This window comes from Mus musculus, chromosome 17 (assembly GCF_000001635.26).
Source record: "Mus musculus strain C57BL/6J chromosome 17, GRCm38.p6 C57BL/6J".
Taxonomy (NCBI): Eukaryota; Metazoa; Chordata; class Mammalia; order Rodentia; family Muridae; genus Mus; species Mus musculus.
Genome location: NC_000083.6, coordinates 5,333,000 through 5,349,696, shown reverse-complemented (window position 1 = coordinate 5,349,696; position 16,697 = coordinate 5,333,000). Strand labels below are relative to the sequence as shown.

Here is a 16,697-nt window from a genome sequence, read left to right as displayed (position 1 = left end):
GAAGGGTGCTGAAGTCTGACTGCTTGTGAGAAACTAGAAAGAACACAGCCCTTACTTCTGGCTTCATGAGGCAAGCCAGACAAGATGGTTAAAGGTAAGGTTCTGCAAGATATAGCCTCAATTCCCCACATAGATGCCTGATTGCAGAAACAGATATGTTTCTGTTTATATGGATTATTAAGCAACAACCATTAAAGACAGATTCCATGGATGAGTAGGAGATGTTAGCTTCTGTCAAGACTTACATATCAAATCTAATTTTTGAAAACAGGCTTGTCAATATAAACTTCCACTCTTTAACCAAACCTGACTCCCCACCCCAGCTCCATTCCAATCCTGCCACCATCATGGCAGCCATTGAACATTCAATGTGAGGAGAGGGGATTGCATAGAAGAAGTTGGCTGAAGGTGGCTTTCAGAGCAAGCTCCTCTTTGGAAATCACTGGGGATCTCTGCCACCAGAAGCCTGCTCCTTTAAGATCATGCAGCCCAGGAAGCACTGGCCACATGCTCACAGCATGTGGTGAAAACAGAAAATGCTGATCATAGCACTGTGCTTTGAAAAACCCTGTGCAGTGTATTTATTCGGAACACATAAAATGCATGATTGACTGGCATTATTGAAACCGTGAGCCAAGCTTGGGTGACTGGTGCTAATACCCCAACCCTGCCCTGGATGTCACTTGTCTTTTGGGTGTCTTCTTTTAAGGTACAGTAAAGGGGTGAAGAGCTAAACAGTTTGGAGAAATATCTCAAAACCAGGCACCACCCAAGAAGAGGCTGGTAGTCACTTTTCAGGCCATTGTGCTAGGAGTCCTCAGAAGGGAGTTTTGATCTTAGTGTCTAGTGTTGAAATCAGGCCATTGTGTATGGATGGCATCGTGTATCTCAACCTTCAGAAAGGCATTTAGGGTCAGATTCATGCAAGAGTCTAGTTTCTCCATGTATTATCTACGTGATGATAATTTTTGAAGAAATTGAAATACTGATCAATAAGGGATCTGTGAAGGTTTATGTGGGAAATGAACATGTCTGCTGTATCTGGGAGCTGTGGTCCTAGACAGACACCTGTTAAAACAGACTTACCCAGCATTCCTCGTGAATGACTGAGCGCAATCGAGGTCAGAAGGCTCCACAGTGAGCTGACAATTGTTTCCATTTCAACACTAACACATCCTTGAAGTTTAAGGAGTATGAAGATGAAGGCGAGAGGGAGAGAGAGAGAGAGAGAGAGAGAGAGAGAGAGAGAGACAGAGAGACAGAGAGACAGAGAGACAGAGAGACAGAGACAGAGAGAGACTCTGGAAAGGACCCATAATTTGTGTCAACCTTCCTGACTTTAGGTAGGTTTAATATTATTTTAACTGACAGTGGTGGCTAGCCAAGCCTGAGGCCTCAGGCTCCTTCCTCAGCATGGCAAAGAAAAGGCCTCATGCGTCATGTGAGATTGTCCCTGTGCTGGAGCAGTAATGAGACCCCTCCCCTCGAGCCATGGGCACTGTACACCATGGCTTCTGTTTTCAGAGCTTATGGACCCTTCTGAATTTTGTGTCAAGTTTAGTCAACTTAGGCACACAGCGTGGCTCAGCTTCAGGTGTGGAGGGTGTTGGCCTTTGTTCTTTTGGGAGGGTAGACAGGATAGGATGTGTTCTAGACTGAGACACTCATGTGAACAGCTAAGAGTTAGGAAAGCCTTCCCAGAAAGCAGAGGATGATCATATGATGGGGTCACTTCTAGGGGGAGTGTCCATAGTCAGTGCCTTTACTCTGGGAAAGTTTAGTCAGAGCACATGATGCTCGGTCATCTGAATGCCAAATTCTGGCAGAGGAGAAATGCCCAAGTGTCACTCTTCATCCTTGCTTTCTAGGAACACACAGAATCAAGAGTGTTCAGAAACTGCCACTAGTGCAGAGACCCAGAAACACTTGGCCAAGTGGGAAGGAGTCCGGTGATTTTAGGGACTCTGCTCTGTATATCCCATGGTAGGAACATCAAGCCAAAGATTGTGACTGGTCACCTGGCCCATTTGGCCTTCGGGAGACGTTAGGAGGCACTTTATTTTAAAAGCAAGGTGGGGCAGTGGGATTGGGCAGCATCATGGTTTATCTCACAGTCTGATTCTCCCCAGGCCTGGAAGGAAGGTGGGATCTTCTGTCCTAAATTCTGTTCCACTGAGGAGTTCCATGGATCACCCCTGACGGGAACCCAGGCAAGTGACAGGCCATTCGCCTCAACTGTTAAAAGTCACCAGCTATGACAGGAAATAGAAACAGTCTCTCAGGCCTTATTTTAAAACTATGCAGGATGTGTGTGTGTGGGGGGGCGGGGAGCAGGCAAAGGAATACAGAGTGTGGGTGTACTTACACTGAAGAACGATACACAGCCAGGCAAAGGAATAATATACACATACCAGGCAAAGGGATGCAGGACTTACACACCCAGCAACTCCTCCAAAGCCGCAAAGAACACATTCAATAGAATCCTTAGCAGTTCAACAGAGTGGACAAAGACACTGAAGTTAAACGATTTAAGTCTCTCAGGCTACAGAACTAGAGACAGTTCAACGCTATCTCTGCTAGGGAGGGCATCTTGGCTTACATAAAAAAAATACAGTGCTTTTTTTTAAAGTCCTGAACCATGTTTAAAAGAAAGGGGTCCGGGGACAGTTCCAGGCTCACAAAGAAAACACTCAAGACAAACTGGTCAGTATGGCTTAGACTTCCAGGATATCCGGCAACCTGTTTCTCTATTCCCGAGGCCTTTGGTTCCCCAGAAAATACTGTGGCAGAAGCCAGAGTGAACCCCCCAAGTCCCTGAGGTCAGATTTGGGAAGACAGATGAGTTTCATAGTTTTGACAATTTGGTGATCTCCCACCAACTCCCAATTTTCTCCTCAGCATTCACATCGTAAATCCCAACGTTAATTTGGAGTTCTGAGACTTCAGAGGACCTTGTGATTTGGGTGGGGTGTGAAATGGGGGCTGGAGGAAGCAGGAGTATAAAGAGAGTACTGGCTTTGAAACAGCCTGTGTATGATTTTGCGGGTTCTGTAGTCCCAGACCTGATTACTGGTTTGGGGGGCACTGGGAACCTGGGAGCCATTGGTTATCTTTTCACATCCCAGTGGGAAGCCCAAGAGGGAGCGAGACATAGTTCAGGCAGACAGGGCCCCCGGACTGTCTTTGGATAAGGGCAAGCACCACATTGGGATTGTAACAGACATAGCCTCACTCTTCCTAAGTAATGAGAACTGGTTGACTTGTCTGTTAAACTAAAGCAGGACCACATGCCCACATGTCTCTGTCAAGTTAATGAATAGTGTCCTGTTGTAGGAGATTACACAGAGTCATCAGAAATATTTACTAGAAATATTACTACAGCTGTTTTGATCATGATAGTCAAGATCATTTCTCTTGGATGCATGAGGGACGTAGGCTGGTAGCTCTGGGCACTTGACTGGACTGCAAAGAACTCAGCACAACCCAGCAAGAAGCAAGGGGTTGTCTATCCAGTCTCCACATCCTTGTGGGCTGAGCACACAGGGCAGCAGCAGCACATAGTTGGAGACGGGCAGCTCTCAGGGCAAACGATATCCAGTTCTCAGAAGCTGCAGTTAGGAGCTGGCATTGTATAAGACCACCCACGGCCCCTGTCAAAAACAAGTCTGTTTTAACTTGGAAAACATAAGTACTCTTTGAATAGCTAAGTAAAAGTTGATTGTGCATCCAACTCCAACACTTAGATATTTTTTTTAGCCAGTGCCAGCCAATAGTATCTTATGTTACATTAAAAACCAACAGATTCCATTTTATCGCACCATTCCAAAATACTAAACTTTCTTCGCACCTTTATTTCTCTCTCTTTTTGGTACACATTTAGAGTATGGGCATCCTGCAAATTTCTGAAAGCCCTGGAAAAGAACTAATATTTTTAGGACAGAGCAGCAACTCGGTATCGTCAGGAAATGTGAAGCAAAGGGTGACTCTTTCGTGGGCTTCCAGGAGTCGGATCTGGGTGAATGGAGGGAGGGCAGGCACAAGGCTTCCTAGGAGAGCTCAGACACCCGCTTGGTGTTAGTGTGTGCTGCGAGGCTGTTCTGGGCCTGGCTGCTATACAGCCACTTGTCTTTGAGACCACTCTTCTGACAGGGAACTGAGCCTGTCTATACCTTTCATTCATTGTCTGCAAGAGCAAGATTAGGATTCCATTGAACTCTCTCTTGCACTCTCCATATTTTCATCACAGAACACTAAAATCTGTCCTTTGTAAGCAGATGTATTCCCATCTAGTAGAATTATAAATGGAGTTTTGATTCAACACAGATCTTTTTGCTGACCTGATGTGGGGGCTGCTTGGTGATGGGACTGTTTGCAGGAAAAACCAATTTCTTTCTCGTGACACCAGAATAACATCTCCTAGTGTTGTAAGTGTGTGCTCCTGTCTAACTCTTCCAGATGTCAGCGTGAGCAAGGTGGGCCACAGTGACAGGTGTGGGAAGTGTCAACTGAAGAGTGCTGAGAGAGGTAGGGTAGGAAGGGGCACCAGCAGCATGGTTATGTAAGTTTCAATGAGACTGAGCGTTACACAGTAACAGTCAATTACCCAGGAAGAAGCACTTTCCATCAGGGTGGGGTATTAGAGAGCCAGGGACTGGGCAGGAAGGAAGGTATGCTCTGAAACAGAATCATCACTTGGCACTATACACACGGCATACAATATGACACGTTCTCTTTAACATTGCACAATATAAATATTATACACGCTGGAGCAAACTAACGCAGAGTAACTTGGAGGCACACAGAAGAAACATGACGGGTGCAGACTTGGGTTAAATCAGTAGTGAGAGGCAGAAGGTCGTGGTTTCAGGCCAGTTAGCTTGCAGGGCCCCATGTCACAGTGGGTTGGCAGCCACCACCCATCCATGAGGGAATTACCACTTCTCAATGTCACCAGAGTTAATTGCTTCAAAGAAGACCTAATTAGCTAAACAATCTGAGAAAATCAAATTGTTGCTCCCACTCTCAAGTAGGAAACCCTGAAAGTCCCTTCTGGCCTTTGGGCATCATTACCAGGAAGCAGTTGTTACATCTTCCCTATTTCCTGTAAATAACTTGGTTACTATGGCAACCATGCTAGGCAAACTAGAACAGCATTCAAGAACACCCATCACAGTGCGTAACAAGATTTAATGTACATTTATTCTTAACATGTGGGACATATAAAGATTTTATACTGAATAAATGATATTCATTAAGCCAGAGGAAAAGGAGGAATTTACATCAAGTTTTTTTCTTTTTTTTTCTTTTTTTTCTTTTCTTAAACTACATTATCTTGAAATACAAATGTGGATTCTTGTCACAGAAAAATCTTTGAAGTTGTGTTTCTTCCATTTAGTTGGTTTTCTTTCTTTTTTCTTTTTTTGTATGTACTGGTGTCCATTTTCTAAATCAATCTGTATGCAACCATTTCCACACTTTGATTCATGAAGCAAACTGGGATCAGCCGCTCTCCCAACAGAGCATGACTTTATACATACAGAAACTTGTACATTACCCTCTTTTTTTGTTTGTTTTTATTTTTTGTATTTTTTGTTTCTTTTTCTTGTTTTTTGGAGATATGGTCCTAATGAAAAAATATATAAAATAAAAATAAAAAATTATTTAAATCTACCATCACTTCGTAGTTACCACATCATGAAAAAGAAACTAAAAACTTTGTACTAAAAAAAAAAAAAAAGAAAAAGAAAAAAAGAAAAAAAGAAAAGAAGAAAAAAATGAGGGTATGTTTAATGTACAACTTCTATATACATCACAGCCCATAGGCAGTAAAAAAAATATTTAAAAAAATGATGAAAGAAATCTTGAAGCTTTGTCCCGTGGAGGCTGAGCCACAGCAGACATGGCGGTCGTGGTGAGGAAGCGATCCTGCTGTTGGCTGCTAGGAGTGGATTTTTGCACCTATCTGAGAGCGCTGTTTTTTGCTCGAGGCCTAACGTAACCACTTTCCGGTGGAGAAAGCAGTATCATTGACCCTGACTACTGCTGCCATACCTCCTTCAGCCCCTACACTATATCTCTAGAAGTTTCTATTGCACAGAGCTTTGGGTGACGGGGTGCAGTTTAGCTTTTATCATTCTGTGAAGAATAAAATTCATAGGAAATCAATTTAAGAATCAATTTTTCCTTTCACGTTTTTGACCCAGTGTGGTGACATTTTTCTATCTTAGCACTTTTTGCCAAAACGTTTTTCTTTATAAAGTCAATTCACTTCCCAAAGACTGCAATACAACATGAAAAAAATTATGAAAAAACAAACAAACAAACAAACAAACAAAAATTGTGACCTTTGAATGCACTAGACGGCAACTTTGGTTAAAAAAAAAAGAAACAGAAAACCGCCAGAGGATGTACTTATACACACAGACAGCAAATATTAATTTTATAACTGTTCAAATTAATGATTTAATTCCCAATTGGTAAATAGTAAACGGGGCAGAGGAGCAAAGATTTTTCTTTTCCTTCTTCTTACACTGGATAAACGAGAACAGAAAACAGCCAGTTATATGTGACCCTCTAATGTTCACTCACACATGTGTGCCTTCACGGATGTCATAACTGCCCAATCTGAAACAGTACATCACAGATGACAGATGCAACCAGAGAGTTCAGGACAGCTGATATTGAGATATCCAGCAACCGACCCTCGTGCAAAAGGAACTCCGAGCGGTTCTCGTCCACTCTGGCCATGGCCAGCAGAGCTTTGGCCGCCCGGCACATCATGTCTACACTAGGGGGTTCCAGAGGTGGGGGCTGCATGTGCATAAGGTTATGCTGGCTCTGCTGGTACTGCGCCATCGTCACCCCGTCCTCTAGGAAGCTTATCAAGTTACCAATGCTTCCTTTCTGCACAGCTATTGCCCTCGCCGCCAGTGTGTCCCCCTGGGCAAGGTTCGATAAAAGCGCCATGGACATTTCTCGACAGACTGGATTTTTGCGATCCCCAACGTACCTAACTAATGTAGCATAAAATTTCTCCTGACGACTAAATGGAGGCGTGGCCAAGATCAGGTCCACGTTGTTGTCCTGGATACTGAGTTTACACAGGGTCTCCAGCACAAGTCTCTGCGGCGACAGGACTGAGTTGGGCCCCACAGTGGGAAAGGGGTCCTGAGCCTCTGCGGACGGGCACACCATCCAGTGTAGCAAGCCGTCCAGGATCGGCAAGCAGATGCTCTCTGTGTAAGCAGACAAGTCTAGCTGCCCGGAAATGTTCGCCAACGTGACCAGGGTGTTATCCCGCAAGACCTCGAGGCAGTCCCACCACCACTCATCTTTGCTGCAGGCCACCCCCTTGTCCTCGTCCTCCTCCTTCTCATAGGTCTGTGGCGCCCGCTTTCTCTCCGGATGCTCGTGATGCAGCAGAATCAGCTTTCCCAGGATCAGCACCAAGCCCGGGTGTTTGGACATCTCTGCGTCGTTGCCAGGCACGAAAGACAAGCTCCGCACGATGTTCGACACACAGATGCAGCGCTTGGCCAGTGAGTCCTGCCAGTGCGCGATGGTGCACAGCGGCGTCTCGTCTCGGCTCCTGGGCTCGTCTTCCAGGAGCCTGATGTTCCGGTGGCTTTTGGCCTGCTGGATTCCAAAGGGAAACTTGCCGCTGTCGGTCTGGGGTCCTGGGTTGGTGTCTTCAGGCAGAGCCCCTGGCCGGGCAGACAAGACGTCATCGATGGTGGCTATGATACTTTTCTCTGGCTGCTCTTCAGAATCACCTTTGCCTTCCAGCTCTTTCTTCTTACCCGTGGAGCTTAGAGGCGGAGGTGGACGCCTGCGAGGAGGGATCTCCATCTTGCTCTCGAAGTGAGTCTGGATGTGCTCGGTAGTGTCGCCACCACCCAGCTGCCAGTGGAGGAGCCCGCTGCTGAACTCCTGCACTCGGCCCAGCTTGTCGGACCGGTCCACCACAAACAGCTTGTTCTTTTTGACAATCTTTATGGGCAGCTTGTCAAACTTACTGGCCTGCTTTGGCGTCTCCTTGGGGTCCACGGAGGCATCTGGAGCAGCTAGGGCAGGGCTGCTCTTCCCCTCTGACTCTATCTTTTCACTGTCTTCCTCCTCCTCCTCTTCCTCCTCCTCCTCTTCCACAAGACACTCAGCATCATCGTCTTCCTTCCCAGAATCATCTTCCAGGGACTGGCTGTCATCTTTCTTCCCTGAACGGTGATCAAGAGCCTTTTGGCTGGGGTCACCCACTTCATATTCCATAAGAATTCCGAAAATGTCAATTAGGCATTTTCGAAAGTACTCTACTAATAGTTCCAGGAATCCAGACAGCTAGAGAAGAGGGGAAAGAGAACACATACAGGGTCAGGACCTCAGCTTTGACAGTGTGGGCAAGAGCCTGAGCCTAGGGCAGCTTTGGGTCAAGACTTCCATATTGTTTAATGTCCTTCTGACCAGACCCTAGAGGGCACACCACACGTCTGAGAGCTACCATCCTGATGATGGACCAAATGTGCACGAGTGTGTCTCTGCTCTCCTGACAATTGGCACTGCAGGCACCGGCACCAGCCTTCCTTGGTCATGGCTCCAAAGTGTGGAGAGTCCCACCGCTCTCTGTGGCTTGCATGACTTAGGGGGTGCATTGTGAGGAGCAGGAGCAAGGCTTTTATAGACTCTTGCACCCAAAGTGAATCTATTTGCTCCTCTACTGTTTATGTGGGAGTCGCCTGCTGGGCTTTTTATGGTTATTATTCTTAGGGTTTATGGTTATTCTTGTCTCAGGTGCCATAGGTGCCCTGATTTATGCTCTCTCTCTCTCTTTTGAAAGAGATAATCTCAGTAACGTAGCAGCTTCATAAAGAATGAAAATTATAAACAAATCAATTTAGTCCCTGATAAATGAAGGAGACTGCTTTATAAAATGCAATTTTACATTTCAGTTATTCACAATGCTAAATGAAAGACAAGAGCCACTGGCAGAGTCGGTCTGTGGGAAGCCGAGCTCTCCTGCCTGCCTTACTCGGGCTGTAAGGACGTGCAATGAGGGCTCTGTGTGACTGATGCTGTGGAAACCAACCACGGTGTCACATCTCCTCTCTGTTCTCAGGGCTTGGCACACCTGTCTCAGGCGAGGGGACATAAGCTGTAGCAAGCAGTCGCTTTTGTGATTCTGAAGGTATCCTCCCTAGGGGAAGTCTGGGTGGTTCTCCCTCCCTGTCACAAGTCTCCCTGGGTTAATCGAGGACTTCTGGGCATAAAACCGTACAAGCAGGCAGAGTTCATCCACCGTGAGGGTGGAGGTTCTAGAGGAGAACACATGATTTTAAGGACACATCTTAAACACAAAACACCACCATCAGGGCATGTGATGTTTGTGACACATTAGTACACTCCACCAGCTGAGAATTGCTGCTGGCCTACACCGAAGACAAAGTAGAAAGAAAGGGGGTGGTGGAAAGCTCTGGTCTTATTTCAACAGCAGGGCAGAGAACTAGAGAGCCAGCCCGGAGTCTTCAGGTGGTGAGCGGTTTACAGCCCACAGGGAGAACAAGCCTCTCATTTTTATCCTAAACACCAGTTTAAAGCCCATAGCCTCACTGACTCAGGCGATTTTCTCAGGCTTCCTGCTGTTAGTCAAACTGCTACAAGCTACTTTAAGGCCAGCTCCGAACTGGGGGGCTGGGTGAGGGTGTTGTGGGATGTTTCCCGGAAGAAGCAGGGTTTCAAGTGAGGACTTCAAGACAACCCAGAGGAGAAAGGCAGATGTGGGGAGGTGACCTGGAGGCAGGCACGGCTGCTGGTGGGGACCTAGGGCCCATTGAGATCTGTTCTCTTAAATGTGTTCTTTTCCATTGGAGGAAAAAGACACAGCATGGGATGTGGCAGTACCCATCTACAACCTCAGCACACGGGAGCAGGTCTACATCACATAGTTGGTTGAAGGCTGCACTACATGAGACTCTGCCTCAAACAAATAATTACAAATCAGTAACGTAAAAAGAAAGATATTAAGTTGTACTGAGAAGTACTTTCTGTAACTCATATCAGTTCCAACTTCATGTTGGTGTTTAATTATTCCTACTGAAACAATTTCTTTGTTCCTATCTCTCTCTTTGACACACACACACACACACACACACACACACACACACACACGCACGCACCCTGAAGATGGAAATGAATTATTATCCCAGACTGAGTACATAGGCGGCTACATATTAACTAATGCTGCTTTATATTAGCTACAAAGATTCCAAGTCTTGGATGGTCACTGCACCAGCACAGCATTATGCATTACTTCATTTTATAACGTGCCAACTTGTTGCCAGCTGTGTGCAGCTGCCTCACCTGGGAAAGATTGAAGGTGGCGACGGTGCTGTCATCATAGAGGAGAATATTGATGGTGTCCAGAGCCCACGTGCTCTCAGCCAACAGACCCGATTTAAGGGACATCATCACACGCCACGCCTCGGGAGTAACTGAAAAGGAGAACGGGTATTATGAACCTCGGCTCTGGAGGAGAAAGCAGAGTGCTGACGGCAGCAGTCAGCTGTGCAGCTTCATCTGACGTTAGCAGGAGATGGTAACTCAACACACTACTTTGTTCTTTAAGATCCTTCCTGCTTGGTGGTAGGACAGGAGCCCCAAGTACCCAGGCAGCACGCATGGCCTTTGTCGTCTTAGGTGTTTCTTTTACCACTTGGTAAGGGTGCACCAGGCTTGCATAACTGGGCCAACCCCAGCAGAGCTGGCTTGAAAAAAACTGTAGCCCCCCAAACAGTGTAAGGTCAGAGGAAGGTCTCTCTTCTCTCACCTCTACCCGGCTGTGGCTGTGCCTAGGAGTAGGAGACTGAAAGTCTGCGCTCTCTGTCACTCTTCCTACTCCTGCCCTTAGAAAAGTATGACTAAATGACATCAGCTTTGCTGAGGATGGGGGTACACTGGGGACTCCTCATATCCTGAGTCTGTACTGGGAGATTTTCAGAATTGCAGGGGCTTGCGATGTGACCTGTGGCAGAGAGGGTCCTGATCTACCCACTTACCACAGCCACTTATGGTGCAGTGAGGAGGGCTGTGTGTCCAAGGGCATCTTTACTGTGATTTTTGTTTTACACGGTTTTTAAGAGGAAAACATGACTTTTGTCATACAAGGAATCAGACTTTTGAAAAGAAAAATTCCCTAGGTTGAAGGCAAGCACTGATAGAAACTGGACTAAACAAAAGAAGATTCAAAACCAGATATAGGCTGGAGAGATGGCTCAGTGGTTAAGCACACTGGTTCTTGGCCAGGACCAGGGTTAGGGTCCCAGCACCCAAATGGTAGCTAACAATCATCTGCAACCCAGTTCCTGAGGCTTTAGCACCCACTTCTGGCTTCCTCGGGCACTGCATGCATATAATGCAGATATACGTGCAGGCAAAATACCACATAAATATATGCTTTCAAAAAGTAGATATGTGTATCTATTTAAACACACAAACATAAATAGCTATTTCATTTTCATTGTTTATAAAATAGGGCTCAGTATCTATACGCCATCATCTCTACAGCTCCCATATATAAAAGATACCATATTTTTCTTATTATGTATCATCTTAATGTCTAACAACTATAAACATCTTTAATATCATTAATTAAATAGTTTTCATTTTCTAATCACAGCAAATGGTTTTACGCCAACTGATTCCGAAATCTTTGAAAAAATTTTTCTTACACAACGAAGAGCTATTATTTCCTCTGCTGTGTTAAAAGAACTTCAAAATGAATGCAGAAAAAGCTGTGTTAACTACCGGGCATTCCAGACCATTAATTAGTATTCCCATCGCCTCGCAGAGGGTAAGCGAGCAATATTAGCATTCAGCTGAGGTTAACTCCTTGGCCTGTATCTGCCAGTGTGGTGTAGATTACATCAGTTGAATATATCATAGCAGAGACCATCCATATATCATATCTACCTCCCTATATAGCATAGCCAGGTTTCTATTTTCCCCATGGGAATTCATCTTATATTGTCACTCCAGTCGCTGGCCTTCAGTTTCCTTGGCCTCCAGTGGATCTCTTAAGCATCCACTGTAGCAGTCAAGCAGCTTGGTTATGCCTGAAGCTCAAGCCAGCACATAGCATGTGCCACTGAGGAGCTCTGGGCCTCGTCCCTGGAGTGCTAGTCTGTCCTTTGCACCTCAGAGGATCATTTAGATTCAGTCTATTCTCTGGCCTTTTATTCAGATGAGTGGCTTTTAACCAATGCTCCCATATATAAATAGCCTAATAATTTGTATTATTGAGATTCTCATCCAATTGAGATATATGGGAATTATGTCTAAATTAAAAGTTCCAGATTGCAAAACACAATCCATTTCCAGAACAGTCCTTTCAAATTCTTACCAATATCTTTTGAGGTAATCTTTCGCCTTTGTTTCAGGATTGGCTGTGATGCTTCTACGGAGCCAGGAGGAAAGGTAATCTCCCTTCTGATTGGTGGAGGCTGTGGGGGGGGCCCGGTGACCTGGGATGTGGGGACTGTGGGCATGACCTTCTGCATCTTCATGGTGGGCAGGAAGGGAGACTTGCTTGGAGACATGCGACTCTCCAGGGAGCGCTGGAAGGAGGCGGGGCTGGGTGCCCTGGAGATGTGGTTTGGCAGTGACGGCGGCGTCTGGTAGGATGACTGAGGTGGGCGCGTGATGGGCTGCATGGAGGCCGAAGATGACATGTAAGGCTGGCGCTGGCTGACGTGAGAAGGCCACTGGCTCTCGTGATTGATCCTCTGCTCAGGTACCATCATATCATCTGTGCGGTTCATGCCTGGGTAAGGGGGGGCCTGTGCAGGGCCGCCCGGGCCTTGCCTGCTCTGGTAGGGATAAGGCATATCGTTGCGTGTAGCCCACATGTTCTGCTGAGGCCCCTCGCTGGAGGATGACTGCATGGGGCCCCCCATCATCTGAGGTGGGATTCCGTGTGGCTGCATCTGGCCTGGGCCCTGCATCCTTTCTCTGTTGTAGGGGTAGGGATATTGTCCCTGGATGGGCCTTCTGTCCGGGCCAGAGTAGGAGCCTCCATACTGGTTATACATCTCCTGCTGCTGGCTGCCATACTGCATGTTGTACATGTCTCCCTCGTGCCGCTTGGCTGGAGGCCCGTACATGCCATCCATATGACGTTTGTAATTCTGAAATCCATATAAAGACAAATCGTACTCATGCTCTCTGAGAGGTATAATCACACACACTGAAATTATGCAAAACAGTTATTACTGGGTAGACTGTTCATTTCAAAATGGATATGGGACGCTCCTATGTACCGACAAGCACTATCAGTTTAGGCTTGTATTTCAGTATTGCCCCATACTCTTAGGAGGGGTGCCTAGGTTTGTTTTCATGTGTAAGAAATTTCCTGTGACCCCTCTCCTTGGGAAACATGGGGACAGTACAGCACGGCTGTCCACCACGTCAGCACACATGGACAGATGGGACTGAGAGCGCCCTAGGAGCCAGGCTGCTCTGACTCATGAAGCAAACTGGATATTTCAGGGCCATTCTGGGAGGTTCTGGGCTAAAGGGACCCTAGATCTCAATAGCTGGCAGAGCCTCTATGCTGACACAGCTCCTGGACGATGGCACCTGCTGCCCATATCTCAACTTGTGCCCAGTTCTCCACAAAGCCCTTACTGGTGCCTCCACACACTCCTGCTCAGCTCTCCTCCAAGAGCCTCTCTCACCACTGCCCACAGGTGGGCGGGAGATGCCGAGGGGTGCACTGTGTTATTTCAGTTAACTTCAAACTGTTCACGGCGAGTTACCTCACCAACTGTAAGGATGCACTGTGACTTCTGCAAGTTAGGTTTTACAAGACTCAGCTGTGAAGGATGACAGCATGAACTAGCCTATTACAAAATATGCCATTAATTTATCATTTTAAAGAAAAAATTAGTGAAAGTTCTTTAAGGGGGAGTCAGCTATGCAGCAACTAGAGTACTGCCCACCAAAATATGTAGTATTAATATCTTATTTTAAAGAGCAGTCTTGGTCTCCAACAGTCTGAGTTTCTTTTATTGTTTTATTTGAAGTATGGCACACTTCTTTCCTACAGTGCGTTTACTAAATAGCACACAGTTGTCCTCGGGCATCTGCAGAGACTACCTATCTTCAGGACCCCTGAGGGCCACATCCATGAACAGTCAAGTCCCTTAGTGAAGAAGGCTGGGGCTTGCTACAGCAGATACACACTCTTTGCCATTCAGTCACTTCAGATACGTCCTACAATATCAGTGAAAGCTACCCAAGAGCTGTGCCCTCTTTGCTGACTGAACAGCAGTGAGGGGTTGCACATGCCCTGTGCACTTGCCTTTTGACCTGTGGTTGGCTCATGGGTCTAAAACCCGTGGGCAGGAGGGGAGGGTAGCATAGACACATGTCTAGCACGCTGCACAGATTCCAGAATACTGCCTGTCAAGAGCTGTTTTTAACTTTCTGAGTTCAAAATCCCAGGAGTATTTTCTAGCTAGACCTACCCTGATGATTCAGTAAAGAGTGTGACTTTTGTTAGCTCTCCCCAAATCTTCACAAGAAGAACTTTGGGTTTCAGTCTCCAGCAAATGAAAGGGATAAAGGCCCATGCCCCCTGGCCAACTTACCGGCTGCTGTGGGTACAGGCCAGGCTGGTGTCCTCCATACGGTGGCTGTCCTGTGGGAGGGCCTTGGCCTGGGTACTGCTGTCCGTAAGCCTCATGCCTAGAGCAAAGTATTCAAAGACAACTTAGTTTCCTCAGGACTTGAGGCAGACACAGACAGCCCATTTCTAGAAGCTCTACCCAAGGCTCTGCCTCTCCCCACACACTGCTTTCAACAGCACAGGAGGCCACAGCTGTGCCCCAACTTCTTACAGAGATGGTAACACCCATCTCAGGAGGCGAGCCAAACTCCAGTTCAGGCTGTTGCTAACCGGTGTCAGGGATACCGGTTGGGCAGGCAGAGCCTTGTGTGTGCTTGTCCAGGCTTCCTTGGAGGCGGAAGCCCCACGCCCCGAAGCTTCCACCAGCAAGAGCCACACGGTGTTGTCATGGGAGCAAGAAGCAAGAAGAGACAGAGGCTCAGAAGCAGCATTTCCAGAAGTATCAGAACATGGATGATGCTTCCATCTTCTGCTTCCTCACTGAGGACACAGGGTTTAAAGCTATACGTCATGGGAGATGGAGAGATGGCTCAGTGGTTAAAAACACTGCTCTTCCAGAGGACTCAGGTTCAATTCCCAATACCTACACGGCAGCTCACAACATCTGTAACTCCAAGATCTGACACCCTCACATATACCATGTACATAAAATAAAAAAAAATAATAAAAAAGCTATCCTTAGCAGAGGGTTGGTCAAAATGTCTAAGTTCCTGACTACTGAGAGTCGGGAAGGCGACGGTAACATTGACTGATGGGAACGTCAAGTCCCTGCACAGAAACAGATAAATGGTCATTTCAACTGCTCCCACACTTGTGAAAGGTAAATGCCATAAAATTAACATGCTTAAGGGTGATAGATCTTAAACTTTGAAAATAAACTGGTTTAGGTTAGAAATACTGAATCTTGTGAAAGGGGAGAGTAACTGGGTTGAATATATTATTAATGTGATCAAGAAATGAAAATAGGAAAAAAAACAGATTGCCATATCCAAATAGACAGAAGACTCTAGAAGGAAGTTTAAAGAAAAGAAACCTAACTGACAAGGATGAAACTTAAGGTAGGCAGTAGCACTTCTCAGAAGACTGCTAATGCAGCAGAATGCTCTGCTATGGGTGAGCCAAAGCCCGGCCCACAGCAGGACAGCAAGCTCACTGGAGATTCCCAGGGGTGTCTGTCCTGGTACAGCTGCCTAATCTCATTGGAAAACAAAACAACAGAAACAAAACAGTAGCTCTTACTGGATCCTAAAACCCAAGCCAACTGAAGCCCTAAGCTTTGCACTAAGGATCCACAATGGCTGAACTTAACCCTCATCCCACACATCAGGCATCGGTGCTGTTCACTGAAAGCAGGGCGTACCAACAGATCCATCACATGTGATCAGGGTATGAGGGATAGCCAAAGCACTGTACACCGAGACTCACCCTGTCACCCTGGTAACCAGTGACGCTGCACTGGCTCCCAGAAGATACCTGACATGATCTCTCACACCCACCCCTCAAATCAAGTTATTCCCACTCACTGTTCCTCCCTTGGCTCTACCTGGTGAGAGGGCCTGAGTGTGGCTCCGCTGCCCTGGGAAGACACCAACCATACCAGGACCATGGAGGGAGGGGCTCCACAGTTAGTCTTTCCCTTCACCAGAGAGAGGACAAGGGCTTTCTTCTCATATGCTTCATGCTTTTTCTTTAAAATCACAAACACCACATTGGAAGCCTGCTCTAAGCATCTCTCTCCTTAGAGAAGCAGAGAATCCACCACAACGAGAGAGCCTATGGTGTCAGTCAGAGGCATGGCTGAGGAATCTCTTCTCAGAGGAAGCCCTGTCACCTGTGAAGATGAGGCTTCTGATGGCCTTCTTGTGACATCTAACTGTCTTCTGACTAAAATACAGTTTAGGAGTGATCCTGTGGCCTGACATGTGACATTTGATATCCTGCCATGTGGATATCAAAAAGGCTCCCTTCGAAAGGCTCCTGTGCATCTGAATGGTGGGGTTTCTCAGAGTTGTCAGCCAAGGGT

The 16,697-nt window shown here is 46.5% G+C and overlaps 1 protein-coding gene across 4 annotated transcripts in view; it reads right to left on the bottom strand.

Annotated features, from left to right (window-relative positions):
* Positions 1 to 2,040: 2,040 nt before the first annotated feature.
* The window catches only part of Arid1b (AT rich interactive domain 1B (SWI-like)), a 353,360-nt gene continuing 338,703 nt past the window's right edge, over positions 2,041 to 16,697 (bottom strand). For 3 of the 4 annotated variants that reach the window (XM_006523223.4, XM_006523221.4, XM_006523222.4), the window contains 4 exons: positions 14,637 to 14,733; positions 12,389 to 13,172; positions 10,351 to 10,481; positions 4,706 to 8,334 (listed from right to left, as the gene is read on the bottom strand). In XM_006523223.4, coding sequence (XP_006523286.1) covers positions 6,610 to 8,334; positions 10,351 to 10,481; positions 12,389 to 13,172; positions 14,637 to 14,733 — 2,737 coding nt within the window. In that variant the 3' untranslated portion in view covers positions 4,706 to 6,609. Of the gene's footprint in view, positions 8,335 to 10,350; positions 10,482 to 12,388; positions 13,173 to 14,636; positions 14,734 to 16,697 lie in introns of all 4 variants that reach the window. The other variant, NM_001085355.1, reaches the window with a different exon arrangement.